Source organism: Talpa occidentalis, unplaced genomic scaffold, assembly GCF_014898055.3.
Source record: "Talpa occidentalis isolate TD23 unplaced genomic scaffold, MPIMG_talOcc4v2.1 talOcc4.12, whole genome shotgun sequence".
Taxonomy (NCBI): domain Eukaryota; kingdom Metazoa; phylum Chordata; class Mammalia; order Eulipotyphla; family Talpidae; genus Talpa; species Talpa occidentalis.
This window is the reverse complement of record NW_023601212.1, coordinates 23,088,751-23,105,306: the sequence shown is the minus strand read 5'-3', so window position 1 is coordinate 23,105,306 and position 16,556 is coordinate 23,088,751. Positions and strand designations below refer to the sequence as shown.

At 39.5% G+C, this 16,556-nt stretch overlaps 1 protein-coding gene across 1 annotated transcript; it reads right to left on the bottom strand.

Moving 5' to 3' along the window:
* LOC119239914 (putative olfactory receptor 8G3) lies at nucleotides 1–963 on the bottom strand. Its single transcript, XM_037504306.1, has one exon. The coding sequence runs from the start codon at nucleotides 931–933 to the stop codon at nucleotides 1–3; it is 933 nt and encodes a 310-aa protein (XP_037360203.1). The 5' UTR covers nucleotides 934–963.
* Between the last annotated feature and the right edge of the window lie 15,593 nt (nucleotides 964–16,556).

Here is a 16,556-nt window from a genome sequence, read left to right as displayed (position 1 = left end):
CTAATTTTTACTACAGTCCAGAATTTTCTTCACGGCATACTTGACATCCTTATTACGCAGACTGTAGATCATGGGATTCAGCATAGGTACAATGATAGTATAAAATATAGAAGACACTTTGCCTTGATCCATGGAGCTCACTGAAGATGGCTGCAAGTACATGAATGCACCAGATCCAAAGAAAATAGAAACAGCTGAGATGTGGGAACTGCAGGTGCTGAAGGCTTTGGACCTGCCCTCAGTGGAACGGATACAGAGGATGCTGGAGAGGATGAAGATGTAGGAAGCAAGGATGGTTAAGGCAGGAAACAGGATGTTAAATGCACTCAAGACTAGAACCAATAATTCATTGATGTAGATGCTGGAACAGGATAGCTCCAGGAGTGGAAAGAGGTCACAGAAATAATGGTTAACCACATCGACCTTGCAAAATAGGAGTCTCAACATAAAGCCTGTGTGGATTGTTGACCCAATGATGCCCAAAATATAAACTCCCATTGTGAGCAGGAAGCAGATCTGAGGAGTCATGATGACATTATAAAGCAAGGGTTTACAGATGGCAACATAGCGGTCATAGGCCATTACAGCTAACATGTGACACTCTGCAATAGCAAAAATGATGAAGAAATAAAGCTGAATCATGCATTCAGGGTAGGAGATGATGTTCTTTTCTGTCACAAAGTTCACCAACATTTTAGGGGTAACAATAGTGGATTGAGAAAAATCAATGAAGGACAGGCTGCTGAGGAAATAGTACATGGGGGTGTGCAGGTGAGAACTGAACCCTATCAGCGTGATCATGCCCAGGTTTCCAACCACCGTGACTACATAGATTCCTAGGAAGAGGAGGAAGAGAGGTAGCTGGAGTTCAGGACGTCCTGTTAGTCCAGCCAAGAAGAACTCAGTCACTGTGGTGTGATTTCCAGGGTCCATTATCCTCTGAGCAGGTTCTAAGTTCAAAAAAGCCAAAATGAGTGTGCCTTCATGTGACTGTATAAACACTGTGTGTGCATGTGTGTCTAGAAAGGTAATTTTGTGGAGATCATTATTTATTTCTCCAAAGAAGAGATTCATAATACAAGGAACAGTTGATTTTTTTGTGCTTCTGGAATAATGATTGTTTGAAGAAGTCAAGGAATATTAGACTTAAAAACCCTGTAATTGAGATAATTTGCAACACTTCAATGAAAACTTCAGTTTTAGAGTTTTTAAGTCTACACAATGAGCATTACTCCTGTTATTTTGGTTCTCTTTTCTTTAGTTTATATGTGTACATGTATATGTGTTTGTGTATGTATACATATAAGCATAGATATATAGACATAGCATTGTATATACCGTGCCTGTCAACTGGTGTAATACTTTATTTGGTGTAGTAGCAATGTACGAAGATTATATTTAATAAACATAGGATCGTTCTGAGCACTAACCTTGCAGGCCTCCTTGGTACTCAGGTGGTTTAAGCCCAAAAGTGTCCGTAGCAATAATACTGAGTCACTGGTCCTGATCTCTGTGCAGTTGATGCTATGTTGAGCTCAGCTGATTTGATATGGTGATTTTATATCCTGGATTATTACTGCTAACATCTTATTAGGAACAAATGATAATAATGACATCCCACTAGAATCTTATCCCACAGATATCAAACCTTTGGGAAAAGAAACAATTGCATTCCCTTTTTTCCCCATTGGCTCTCCAGTGTTTAATGGTGTCACAAGATGTGATTCATTGTCATTGCTGGGTCACAGCTTAGAAATGTGGATGAGAAATGTTCCTCTTAGAGTTCTAGTAAATTTTATGCCATCCTACTGAATAGTGTATTTTTAGAAGACATTTTAAGACATTCACTAGAGGAAATTTATAAAGTGATTTCTCATATAGGAATAAAAGAAAATTAGAATGACCTCTGTATGTACATTTTAAAGTTTTTATTTCCATTGACCTCTATGAATTATTTTTCCATATCATGAGGTACTCATAAAATTTATTATTTGGAGCATTCTTCATGGTGACTAATGAAAGCATTTATTAATATTTTGTTTATCCTTTATGAATTTCCTGGCAAATCTAACAATTAAAATGGATGACTTATTTTCCTCTAAAATTAAAAAAGAATTGTTGAGGAACAATATGAAGACATACATATTAAAGTTCTATACAAGTATTAAATTTTCTTATTTACTTGGAAATAATTAAAATTAATACTTTTATTCAAAATATTATTTGAATTTTTATCCTTTTTTATAATAATTAACATAAATTTACTTTATATGCTTTACATTATTTTAGGTATGGCACAGTAGCTGTTTTTCAAATTACTTTTGCAAATTGCTATGAAGGGCAAAACTAGTACAGAATAATTTATGAACCCTACGAAAAATGTTGCTCTTAAGTATTTTTCAAACCTTAGAGCCAAAAAATGTGGTACAATGAAAGATAATATTTACTATTATGTATTTGACAGATTTTAAAATTATAAATAGAGCTGTTATAAAGTGCACCTGTATGTGCTTTTGCTAAACAATGCCAGAGACTACCTCACTTCTGTAGCATTTATGATAAACAGAAGTGTGCCTGATAATAGTCTGAATCAGCCAGTCATACATGACCAGTTAACATTTGTGTTTGTCATGGAAAACTTTGTTCAATTCAGTCATAAGAATAGAATTAATAAACCCTTTCAGGATGCTGATTAAAGCATATTTTTTTAAAAAGATTTATTTATGCATACAAGAACTGGGATATAGGCCAGAGGTGTTGGGGGTAAGAGAGTCCACCAGAGACAGAGTGGAGAACAGAACAGGCAGATTGACTGAAACACACTGCTGAGGGGAGCAGCAGGTGAGCCAGGAGAGGTCTGCTGTACCACGTGGGCAGCTCCCTGGCCGGGGATCGAACTCATGCTGCAGTGGCCACAGACAGCTCCACAGTGCTGCATCTTAACCCCTTGCACCACCAGGGAGGCCCTCAGCATATCTTAATGATATGAAAATGTCAACATAATTTATGAATCATGTATTTAAGTTACATATTTTATTTTGTATTATGCACTTTTAAAGATCACATTTCACAATATTTTCTTAGACACATGTCTAGAGGCTAAATTAAATTAATGCTAAAATAAACTTGAGAACATAAATTATCTCTTACAGAGAGTGGATGACACTGCTGGCTATTCCAAATTTTCTCCCTTTCTTCCTAAAAAATTAATACCCTGAATCTCAGCTTAGCACATGCCTAGATAGATAAACATGGACTTTCTTAGCTTCTCTTGCTAGGTTTCATCATAAGACCAAGTGCTCAGCAAAGGCAGATGGTGGAAGTGAAGTCTATCACTTCCAGGTAGTTTCTTCAAGTTAGGGGACATTCCCTTCAACTTCCCTCTCTGTCTTTCTCATGGCTAGGCTGTGCAGATGAAGGGTAGATCTGGAACCAAAATAACTCCAAAAGATGGAAAATAGATTTGGGGCCAGTAGAGAAAGAATTTAAAAGAAACTTATGTCCTTGATAAGCCACTGTACTGGCCTGTGTGTGTGTGTGTGTGTGTAATGCATAGTCAATCCTAAGGGTTACTAATACAGAAGATGAAAACTTACTGTTTATTTTTTTTGAAGATTTTATTTTTATTTTTGTGTAGAAGACCTGGGGTGCAGCCCAGAGGTGCAGGGATTGAGAAGATTCACCGGAGACAGAGTGGGGAGCAGAAAAGGCAGATTTACTAAAATACACTGCTAAGGGGAGCAGCTGGCAAGAAGGAGAGGGCTGTTGCACCATACGTGGGTCAGCAACTTGGCAGGGGTAGAAATCAGGCAGTCATGAGGGGCCGTTGTGGTGATAGCTCTGAGACTTAACCACTAGGCCACCAGGGAGGCTGGAAAACTTACTCTGTTTAAAGCTCACCCTGTGACACACTGATGATCCTTGAGAATGCTAATTGTACGTAAGAACTGTTTTATTTTAGAAATATATGCTTACTTACATCAGCATAAAAGATAAAACTATGGTGAGAACATTATCCAAGTTTATCATAGTGCCTGGTGTTAGAACATATTTACTGTGTCATGATTGATATATCTCTCTCGGGGTTGGTACCTCATAATTCCTTCATATTTGTTAAGTTTTTTTCTCATTTATAGTAGGTTACCTTCTTCAAAGTCCTTTGTCCATCTTTTTTGTGGTAGAGTTCCATCTCCATATTAGAATCTTTCTTATATATATTCTAATATTTTACTAGCAAATCTCGCTCTATTTCCCAGGTCACTAGAGACAGTTCTGTAATTTTTTACCTTCTTAACACTTTTGAACATTTTTAATAAGCAAATGAATGCTTGGAAACAAAAATTCTAATAAAGAGTTTCAGTCCATCAGCCATCAATGTGAAAAAAAATTACTAGATTTTGTTTGTTTAATGCCTAAAGTAATAAAATAAATCATATACATATGAGCTTTGTAAAACATATTCAGCAGTTAAAATCATGTAGGCATATAACATAGACTTACACATATAGTTTGTACATAAGCACATATACTACACATATGCACATATACGAGAGACACACACCATGCAAATAGTTTTAATGTGATTCAAAATGGAGTATGAAGGTAAGGGATGATTAATATATAGAAAACCAAGGACATTTCCTTTAATTTTCAAAAAGAGGAAGTAATCTTCATTCGCTCAATACTAGTTTCTTGCCTCTGACCTTTTTCATTAGTAAGCATGTGGACATATGTAAGGAAGGGTGATATTGTTGGGGGGAAAAGGATGTCCTAAAGCTAATTCCATACAGGCTTTGTGGACTCCACCCTTCACTCCAGGCCAAAGCCAAAGACACTGGGAACTCCAAATCCCATCACCACCAAAGGGAAGGTGGCTGGGACCTGAGGGTGGGGTTAAGCAGCCAGGTGTGGTGGGCTTTGGAGGGGATCTCCAATTTTGGCTCTCTGCCAGCTCGCAGAGCTCGGCCAGCTCTCCTGCCTTTGGGTTTCCAGGTCAGCGGATCGTGTAGGATGCATTAAAGACTTTATTTCCCTATTTTCTCCCTGAGTTGTACATTTTCCTTATTTCCTTTTCCCTTGTAAATAAACCTTTTATTAACCTTTTGTGTGTGTCTGTAGTGGAGTATTAATAAGTCCCTTTTAAGCGCGTGGGTGAGGACCCACAGCCAGGCAACCCGTTTTATTTTATATTGGGGTTGCCCTATAACAATATCTCACTGAGGGGTTAATGTCACATATTTGAAGACAAGCTGATGACAAAGCAAGCATTGTCTTATGCCTGCTAGATAATGCAGATGGTTTTTATAATATATTTTAACCTGGTGCAAATGCTCAGGCTGAGTCAAAGAACCAGGAGCCGTGTGCCCTGCCTCTGGGCTCAGCATATCAGAGATGAACAGTCAGAACGTGTTATTTGGAGGTGTCCATGCTTATCTCCTTAATTTAACTTTTTATTTTTGGGCTGGGGAGTTTTGAAAACATCAGGGAAAAAACCCTCTGCCTTTGTTATAGGACAGGGAGAGGGGCAGCCCAAACCCTGCAAACCTGCCTATTCTAAGTGGGTTCTGCCATCCGCCGCATCAACACAAAACATGAGACTTTAATGGGAAGGAACTTTAATACAATTAGGAAACAATACAGGAAAGGCAAAGAATCTAGTTTCTAAATGAAGCACCCAAAGTTACCCTTCCCCTCGCAGGTAAAAGTCCATCCATATGGGATCGGCCCAGAGCAAGGCCCCAAAGCCTGCCCCAAGTCTAAAGCATCTTCCAGTGGGGACCCACAGAAAAGGGTCAGAAACAACCAGACAAGCCCAGAAGGAAAAGAGCAAAATCAACATCAAGATAAAAGCTGCCATTGTCACCTCCCCATGGGTCTCACCCACATCTGTGTCACCCAGTCCACGACCAAAAGACAAGCACAGTTTCTTCACGTGTCTCTAGGCTCCATGCGCCTCCTCCAGGTCTCCTGGCTCCATCCTGCTCCTTCCTTCCTCAGTCTCTTCTGCAGCTTCTCCTCTCCCTGCTCAGCTCCACCCTCCCTTGGGAGGGGCAGGGAACCTCCCTCTTTCCTGGGGACCACCCTGTTACAATCCCCCCTTTTAATTTTTATTCCACCATATCTATGGTGGCACAGATCTCAGGGAGGTTCCCTGTTACACCTTGACTTGTCATCTAGAAGTAGTTTTAAAACAAACTGAAATATCTGGTCTTCAGATATGTGTGGAGCTGCTCCAGGGAGAGAGAGTACATGCAGCAGCAAGAGGAGGTGAGGAGCTGGCAGAGCTACTGAGGCTTACAAATGGCAGCTGTTACTTCCAGGCAGGAATTACGAGTATTTTGCTTGCTGTTCACAAGAACGCCACTGGAAACTTATTGGTGAAAGGGAAAAGGAGGGAATTTATTGCTTATACATCTTCTTCCCTCTCACCCCCTTAAAAAATTCAATTTTTCCCCCAGAATGAATAGAGTTAGGGTATAAGGGGCTACTTATTGTAATAGTCACTTCTAAATCTGAGACCTTATAACATGGATTGTTAAAAAAAAAAAAAAAGTGTATTGTTAGGAATAAGAGAAAATGAGTATAGGATTCTCACCTAAGCGGAGGTGGTAGTATTATCCCCAAACTGTGGAGCTAGGAGTGTTGGCAAATATATAAGACAAAATACACACAATATATTTAGTGCTGTTTGTTAGTATCCATCTCTTCCATGATAGTATAATCGATGATGTAGGAACTATGTCTTAATACCCATCATAGGCCCCCGTATTTGCTTATACAATTCTGTACATTTTATAAGAGCTGAGGATTGGAATGTACAGATTCCAAATGTTTCAAAATTATTTATTTTAGCGATCACACTTCTGGAAATATGTCTGTCCACTTAGTAGTGAATAATGCCAGAGACACAAATCATTGAGTATAGTAAAAGGGACTGCCAGATGAATTCATTCCATGAAATAAAATAAACAAACCTTGCCTTGAAAATTTCAATATCCCAAGCATATAAAGTATGATAGTCCACATGAGACCCCTGAAGATTTTTTTTTCTTTAATGTTTACCGGTAATATGGGTTACTACGGGTAGGTGAACTCTGGGTATCCCAGAAATGATACTGCTCCCCATGTGACTGATGCTATGAATCCAATCCTCTCCTTTGTGCTTTCCTGCCAAATAATCAAATAGTATCAATAACCTTATTATTTGTGGATAAATATTTCAGTTTTTGAACTCTTAACTGCTTCTTAATTTCTCAGGAAATTATAAATTTTTGCTAAGGCAAAATACCCTTGTTTCACAGGTACTGTTTTTTTTGTTTTGTTTATTTGTTTGTGTTTTCAAGGATCTCCTTTAGGGCAACTTTTGACATCTTTATTCCTCAGGCTGTAGATCAAAAAAAAAAAAAAAGATTCCTCTTCTATCCCTGCCTATCCAAATGGAAATACCTTGAAAACTCCTACAGCCAGGGGGAGCCTTTAATTCTCTGCTAAGATTGGAGATGTTTCTACATCCACCAGAGGGCAAAAGAGCACAGTGTGCAAAATACAAATCCTATGTCCAGGCTGAAGCCATTTATGTCTAGAGATACTGACTGATTATAGACTATATCACAGATGCAAGATACAGCCTAAATCCCTGCTATCTGTAAAACTTATTTATGCTGAAGAGGTGAAGGTGACAATAGTTGCCTTCTTCATGTAGAACTAAATAATGGAGAACAGTCAGAAGATGACTTAGTGAGGTAAAAGAAGCCATATGACTCAATCTTCTGACTCACGAGCCCAAAAGGCAAGAATAGGACAAAAATTAAGGTCTTCATCACTTCAGTCTTCAGGGCTGGCCCCAAGACTGCCCCCAATTATTTCAGTTTGTTGAGGTTGGTCTCAAGTGGAATCTTTGTGACCTTGGACATCTACCATTTTGCATTCCTTTGATGTGATAAAGCAGACAATCTAAATACAGCCTGGAGGCACACAGTCTAAGTGTTTCAACCCTTTGCTCACATTACAGTAACTGGAAAAGGGGATTAAATCCTATTACTGACATATTGATCAAAGGGAAGTTCCAAGTTCTCCAGTTCCTGAGGTTGCTAAGAATCAAAACATAAGAAAACATACTGTGTCCAGGTATTGCAAATTAGTATACATTTCTCTCAGATCCACTATAAATTTAAAATATACTATCTAACATACCCAGTATGTTTTTTCACTTTTATCAAAGTACACAATGATAATACAGAACTTCAGGAAAATGTATAAGGATGAGCAGTCTCTAAAGTAAAACAGTTTAAACACATTGAAAGCAAGCCCTACCCAAAAGAGAGGGTCCTCTACCCTCTAGGGAAAGAATTTACCAGAAAGCTCAGCAAACAAGGCTTTAGTAAAGACTCATGCAGGAGGTGGACAGAGGGGTGAGGAGAGAATTTAGCCTGGCTCCTCACCAGAGTTAGGAGGAGATATTTAAAGGGTAAGCACTCGAGGTAGAAGGAGAGCAGCAGCTTAGCTCCTTATGGGTGGGCTGTGTCTAGGTCCAAGGGGTCTGCCCTTCGTCTTGAAAAGTCTGTTTTTTTTTCCGCGCATAGGGCTCTTGTGGGTGTGGTTTTGACCCAAACGTGGCCCCAACCATGAACTTCAGTGGTTTAATCCCTAACCTGAGTTCTTTCAGTTTTTTTCCGGCCTTGAATTTAAGTAGCCTTTTTCCGTTAAATATTACCACCAGTTTGATAAGTGTAAATAATTGGATTAAACCTAGTGTATGGCACATGATTTTACTTCTGTATACATATGTCGGGGCTTCTCTATAACAGAAGGACTGCTGCCTCATGCCAGGGCAGAGACTGTACTGATATAGTCCTCTTCTGCTTGGGAGGGGCTCAATCCTTGTGAGCCTTCTGTTAGTTGCTGATTTTGGATAACTGCAGAATCTGAAACAGACAAGAGATTCCACAATGGGCTCAATCTCCATATCTTTACCCTTGCTCTAGATACTCCCTACAGCAGTCTGATACCTACTAGGATTTTATGCTTTGTAATCTAGGCTTTGGCACCTAAGGATCTTGGTTTCCATAGCTGTGTCCTTGGCTATGCTAATCCCTTCTACCCCCACCTCCTTGTGAGTTTCTGGTCTTGTGGCACCAGAATCTTTTTTTCAGTTTTTTTTCTATTCCTGTCCTCCATCAGTAATGAACAACCAACATCCTCCCAGAAAACTGATTGTGTGAAAGCAGAGAAACAAAACAAAACAAATAAAATATACATTCAATTAATCAAAATAAATATGTTGACCACCCAGTCTGTAACTGGCTGTGCATGCATGAGGTGCTGGGGATAGACTAATTTTAAAAAGTCTGCCACGATTGCTCTCTTACTAACCTTTGAGAGCTGTGCTGTCCTGTTTGCTCCAAAGAATACAGGGCAATGATCTCCAGTAAGACAGATAGCAGTCAAGCCTGTGGAATTGTTACAGGGCAGGGAGAGAGGCAGCCCAGACCCCTCAAACCTGCCTGCTTTAAATAGGTTCTGCCATCTGCCACATCAACACAAAACATATGAGACTTTAATGGGAAGGAACTTTAATCAATTAGGAAACAATACAGGAAAGGCAAAGAATCTAGTTTCTAAATCGAGCACCCAAAGTTATCCGTCCCCTCGTGGGTAAAAGCCCACCCAAGCAGCATTGGCCCAGAGCAAGGCCCCAAAGCCTGCCACAAGTCTAATGTACCTTCCAGTGGAGACCCACAGAAAAGGATCAGAAACTGTTACGGAGCAGTCCCGATATCAAAAGGGGTTGCCTGGCTGTGGGTCCTCACCCGCACACTTAGAAGGGACCTATTAATACTCCACTACAGGCACACACAAAAGGTTAATAAAAGGTTTATTTACAAGGGAAAGGGAAATGAGGAAATGTACAATTCAGGGAGAAAATAGGGAAATAAAGTCTTTAATGCGTCCTACCCAATCCGCCGACCTAGAAACCCCCTGGCTGAGCGCTGCTAGCTGGCAGAGAGCCAAAAAGGGAATTCCCCCAAAGCCCACGTTTCTGATTTTATACCAAACCTGGCTGCTTAACCCCACCCTCAGGTTCCAGCAACCTTCCCTTTGGTGGTGATGGGATTTGTCTTTCCCAATGGCTTTGGTCTGGGGTGGAGGTGGAGTCCACAAAGCCTGTATGGAATTAGCTTTAGGACAGCCTTTTCCCCCTAACAGTTTCTTCTCGTGTCTCTCTGCTCCAAGTTGCCTCCTCCAGGTCTCCTTCTGGCTCTCCATCTTGCTTCCTTCCTTCCTCAGTCTTCTCTGCAGCATCTTCTCTCCCTGCTCAGCTCCACCCTCCCTTGGGTGGGGCAGGAAACCTGGAGCCTACCCCTTTCCTGGGGACCACCCTGTTACAGAATCAGTCTAAGTTGTAGTGAGGGTGAGGCCAGAGGTGTCGGGGTGAAAGAATTCACCAGAGCCAAAGTAGAGAACAAAAAAGGTGGATTTATTTAAACACCCTGTGAGGGAGCAGGGGTGCGAGACAGAGAAGTAGCCTAAAGAAGGGCTTGAGGCTGTCTTCTATAATCTGCTTTTGCAGGCTTTCTTCCTTGGGGTGCCACGTTGGGTCAGTTATCTGCTGGAGGTTCTGGCCCTGCTTCCACATTCATGGTCCAGTGATCAGACTTATGGCCCAGTTCCCATAGCAACCTTATCAAGTCCCTTTATTTATTCAAGGCTGCCAAACTTGTCTGCTGGGTAAGGAGTGGGGCCTTTGTTTTTAACCTTATTAAATGGTGCTGGGATAAGTGTTAGTGAGAAAAAAATGAACAAACAAAAAAACATTCTAAAAAAATTCAAGTATTGATAAGCAGCAAAGGGGTCAAAAGGCAGGAGCCAGACAATGACAGGAGTGGAATGGAAGCAATGGTAGAGAAAGTAGACCTGGATCTGGGGTGCTTGCCATGAATAGCATTAAATGCTGCTATTTGGCTTGCTAAGTGGTTTGGTAGGTAAGTCACTAACAGAGTGTTGCACTCAGATCTATTTATTCAATGAAAATCTGTATAAACATTATGTACAAACATTATTAAATAAGAAATTGCAGAATGTGTCATGATGTAAAGAAAACATTGTTATATGAGGGAAATGTGAATTCATACCTTAGTAACTCATTGATTAGGAAAATTCACATTAAATAAGAGGATGTATGAAGAAATTGAAACCCAGTATCTGGTAGTGAAGGATGTAAAATGGCGCAGTCACTGTGGAAAAGAGTATAGAGTTGGGCATCCCACATATGGAGGGTGAGGAAACTAGATGATGATGTTGGGTTCAGATGATGGGGTCAGTGTGTGTGGTTCTTGGGTCCTGCTGAGAAACAATTCAGATGTTCCCATTCATTAGCACTGGGCAAGTTTTTTGAAGAAAGAGAAACAGACACACCTGCATAGACACAGGCAGGGACTCTTAAAGGACAAGAACTGTGTTTTGTCAGAGCAGGGGGTATTCTTTTATAGTATTCTTTGGTGGAACTACTGTGGAAATCATTGCCTTGGATTCAGGTTGGGTTGGTCTTTTAAGATCAATAATCCTCCGCTGGCGCACCCAGCCCCCCACCCCATCTTCTGGCTGATAATCTTTTCTGTCCTCACCTCACTTTCCTGGAAACTTCCATTGTCAGGTTTAGTTTAAGATTCCTTAAACATCTCTACCCCCAACGCTGGTGTTCGTCACTGTGAGACCTCCCATCCTAAATTTTTCTACTCTCAGCTTCCATCATTGGATTCTGCAAAGAACAAAGAAAGCAGGTGACTCTAATGTAAAGGTTTAAGAGACCTTCCTCCAGAATCTCTGATTGGGCTGATTGGTGGGGATCTTCTTCGGAAAAGACCAGTCTGTGAAAACTAGAAGTAGTCAATTTCTCTAATAGGCAGATGGCAACACAGAGAGTTGAGGAAAGTAAAGAACAAGGCAGAATACTCCAAACAGATAATTGCAATAAATCTCCAGAAACTGAACATAAGGAAACAGAATTATATGATTTACCGGAGAACTTAATGCATCATAAGATGATTACTAAGGCTGAGAGCAATACATACAAGGGTTGGCAAGGATGTGAAGAAATTACAAGCCTTATACCCTGTTGGTAGGCATGTAAAATGGTGCAGCTGCTGTGAAAAACAGTATAGTTTCCTTTAAAAAAAATTAAATTAAAAAATAGAACTACTATGCGATCCAGCAATTGCATTTTTGAGTATATATCACAAATTTCAAAATCAATCCTTTTTTTTTTTGCCTTGTATATATATTTATAATATTTTAGAAAGTACATAAAATGGCTGTGGGTACTATAGTAACAAATCTAAAAAGACATCAATATTTGGCCTACAACTTCCCCTCTGGTAACCACCAAGCTGTTTTCTATATCAAAGAGCTTGTCTTTGTTTTGCTTGCTCTTTTGCTTTGTTTCTTTATATTCCACATTTGCGTGTGATGTTTTCTGGAGTGGCTGGGTTCAAAAATTGGGGTCCTTGGGTTTACTCTAGAAAAAGTGTCACCAGAGCTCCCCTTTCACGGGCACCAGTGAGTTTCCCAGGCTAGTTTCTCCATGACACAGAAACATTAATTATATCCAAAAGGGCAGGTTTATTATAAAAGGGAGAGAAGAATAAAGGACACTTGCATAGACACAAGTGGGCAGAAAGGGCTGCCCCAAAAGGGACAGGTTTGCAAAAAAGAGAGGATTGCATGGTCACAGGCAGGCAGCCTTGAGGAGAGCTGCCTCTGCTGAAGGAGGCCAGTGTAGAGGAGCACAGGCATGTTACAGGTCATGGGCAGGCAGGAAGGCTGCTACCTGTAGAGGGAGAGAACTGGAGCAAAGAAGTGCCTGCACAGTCGCAGGTGGGCAGAAGGACTGCTGCCCCAGAGAGTGCAGAGATTGCCCTGATAAAGTCTTCTTCTCTTTGGAAGGGTCTCTTTCCTTTGTGGAATGGCCTGTTTGCTTTTGGTTTTTGGTTTTGGATAACTGTAGAATTTTAAAGGTATCAAGATTCTACAGTGGCCTTCAATCTCTGTATCTTCACCTTCTGGTCTGTGCCCCTGACACTCCCCACAGCAGTCTGATACCTGCTTGGGTCTTGTGCTTTGTGATCTAGGCATTGGAGCCCAAGGATCTTAGTACCCATAGCAGTGTTAATGGCTGTGTTAATCCCTTCTACCCCCACCTCCTCATGTGAGTCAGGTTCTAGTCTTGTGATGCCTCCTTTTGAAGTTTTCCATTCTTTTTCCTCCATCAAGTGGAATCACATGGTATCTTTCTCTATCTGTATTATTTCAATACATAATATACTCTAGATCATTCATGTTTTGCAGTTGGCGAGATTTCCATTTTTGTAATAGTTGGGTAGTTTTCCATTACAAATCAAGATTTCGAAGATATGGTAACACTCTCATAGTCATTGCAGTGCTGTTCATAACATATAAGGTATAGAGACAACCTAAATTTTTAACAACAAGAAAATGAATAAAGGAAATATTGCATATACATAAAATAGAATATTATTCAGCCTTAAGAAAGCAGAAAATTCGTAAACATGCAACAGCCTCAGTGAGCTTTAGAGGACATTATGCTATGTACCAAACCTTCTGCAAAGAAGGACAAATACTGCATGATTCCACTCTCATAAAGTATCTAAAATAGTCAGTGTATAGAATTAAAACTAAAATGGTGGTTTACAGGAGCTGTAAGGAGCAAAAAAGAGGGATAATCAATCAATAGGCATAAGTTTCATTTAAACAAGATCAATAATTTTTAGAGATCTGTTGTATACATATTAAGTTTCCAATGTGTAATCCTAAAGCACCATTCCTTAACTGTAGACTTAGTTTTATCACAAAGAGGGCCGTAGAGCAAACTTATATATTGGATCTAAAACAGAATAAATAATAAACCAAGCATGATTAAATCTGTAAGGAATCAAAGGATGATCTCAATTTGTACCTCAAATATATGGCGATATAGCTCAAGAGAGAAGAATTTGCCCAATGTCATAGATTCAGGATAAGAATTTCTATTTATATTGTAATGATTCTGAGTTAGGTCTCCCTCATTCTTTCACATAATTCTTAATATTTCATGTTGATGTACGTTCTCTCTCTCTTATTCTCTCTCTCTCTCTCACACACACACACACAAAAAAAAAAAATGGTGAACACTGTGTAACCAGGATTTAGAGCAAATTATTTTTAAATAAAAGTAAAGATACAACCATAAGTGCAGAGAGGAGAGAGAATGATGGGAAAACATGACAGAGAGAAAAAACAAAATAAGTAATAAAATTGCAGGATTTACACTCATCAGGTAAGCAGTGTTCTGGTCTAAGTCAAATGCAGGCTAATCCTCTCCAGTTATTCTGGTATCAGTCATGGATGTTTGCTGGGTCTCCTTATTAAGAGAGGGTTCTACAGATTGGTTTGGTTCTGGTCTCTGAGACATGTGTTGCTTCGATTTTTCTGTCTTTTAGCTATTTAGACTCTGTGTGAATAAACTCCCAAACCAGACACCATGGATCCTCTGGACTTTTCTGTAGGCTCCCCTAAGAGTAGGTATCAAATGCTTAAATAAAGTAGGCATCTCTAAGGATCCAGATTAGATTGTTATTCATTCATTAATTTATGGATATGTAGTTTATTTCCAGTTTTTATTAATAATGCTGCTATGAATATTTATGTACATGTTTCACCAAGGTGAAATGCTGGATCTAGACTATCAGCATTGCAAACAGAAAGAATATTTATCTTGACATACATTTTCTTACATGTTATATTAAATATAAAGCTATAATCAATTTTTGCTTACAACCTTCCTGCAGTAATAAAACAAAACTAACCTAAATGCAAAAAGCCAACTATAGAATTCATAAAATTCTAATGGTATTAATTTCATCTAATGAAATTTTTTTAGAAATCAAATAATGGGTGTTGAATTTAATCAAAGAAATTATACATTTACATATGTAGTGTTGTGTCAACTTGATTCTGTGATTCAAAGAATATTAGCTCATCAGTTGAATTTCCTTAGCTCTGTAATTTCAAAATGACTTTTAAAGCTGATCAATATATTATTATTATTGGCTAATTAAATTTAAGGGAGGTCCTCCCCTAGTAGCGCAGGCAGTTGTGCGCCACGCTGTGAAGCTGTCCGTAGCCTCTGCAGTGCCGTTTCGATCCCAGCTGGTCAGTGAGGGTCCCACATGGCGCAGTAGACCTCACCTGTTGCGCCCGCTGCTCCCCTCAGCAGTATATTTTGTCAGTCTGCCTGTTCTGTTCCCGCTCTGTCTCTGGTGAAACTGCTCGCCCTCCCACGCATCTGGCCTGTACCCTGATTCTTATATGAATAAATAAATAAATCTATAAAAATAAATAAATAAACTTAAGGGAATTGCAACAATTAAATTTTGAAGTAAAATCATCTATTTGAAGTAGTCTCCAGGCTCTGAGGAGGAAATTTTCCCAGGGAGAAGGGTGTTGGATGTCAGTGTGGGGACCACAGCAGGTTGGGTTGAGCTCAGCAGATGTGGAGACAGAAGTGACCAAATGCCACCACAGGACATTGCACGTATCAGAGGAGGTCAAGAGCAGGGGTATCCAAGTAGAAAAGTGGACATTCTTTCCCACCAACACTGTAGTGAATGTAAGTCCCAGAGCACAGAACCCGCTCCGGGGGAGAAAAAAAGCTGAGGACAAAAAGCTGGAAATGGACTGGCATGCAACTAGAATGTCACTGACTTCAAAGTAACTAGAATATTCCCCCTTCCATTTGGTAGAAATGGAGGCTCAAGATAAAAGTAAACTAGGTTGTAGAAAATTAAAGGAAGTTACATTTTACACATCTGTGTTTGTAGCCTATGAACAACAGTTTACCCACGAGGTAACCTCTTGGGATATTTGAAATCACCTTAAATTGTGACTCTTCAAGATATGAGTGACGTCAGTTACATGCATATACTTGGGTGTGTATCAAAGCCCTGAGAGTGTGGTGACTGGCATTATAGGTGGAAGATAAGAGGCCTCACTGCATTTAATGGACTTTGTGCTATTTCACTGGAAACATTTTCACTGACCTTAAAGTTTACACTTCACTTCACAGAAAGCAACAAGCCCACTTTGGTCTATTGCTGACTCACAGGGTCCTCTCAAGGTCTCCATAGAAACCAAATGCAGAGAGAAAGGAGAACGCAGAAAGACAGCTTAATTAATTTTCAGCCTGCTGCTTCCTTTCTCCTAGGTCCTGACAACAGAGCCAGTGCTTTTGTGTGGCTTATGCCAAATGAATATAAATATATAATATGCTATAAACATTTTAAATACTATAAAACTACTATACTATATAAATAATATAAAATAAAAATAATGTCTAATGTTATATATACATATGCATGTATACATAGACACATACATGCATATACACACAAAGTCCATATATCTCATATGGATACAAATATTGTATATACCTATATTATCTATAAGATATAGTGCCAATTTATAATGAACACATAATCTAATACTAAATATTACTACTTTTT

What these genes read in the sequence shown, in the direction of transcription:
- LOC119239914 (XM_037504306.1), bottom strand. Translation starts at nt 933, where the DNA reads ATGGACCCTGGAAATCACACCACAGTGACTGAGTTCTTCTTGGCTGGA.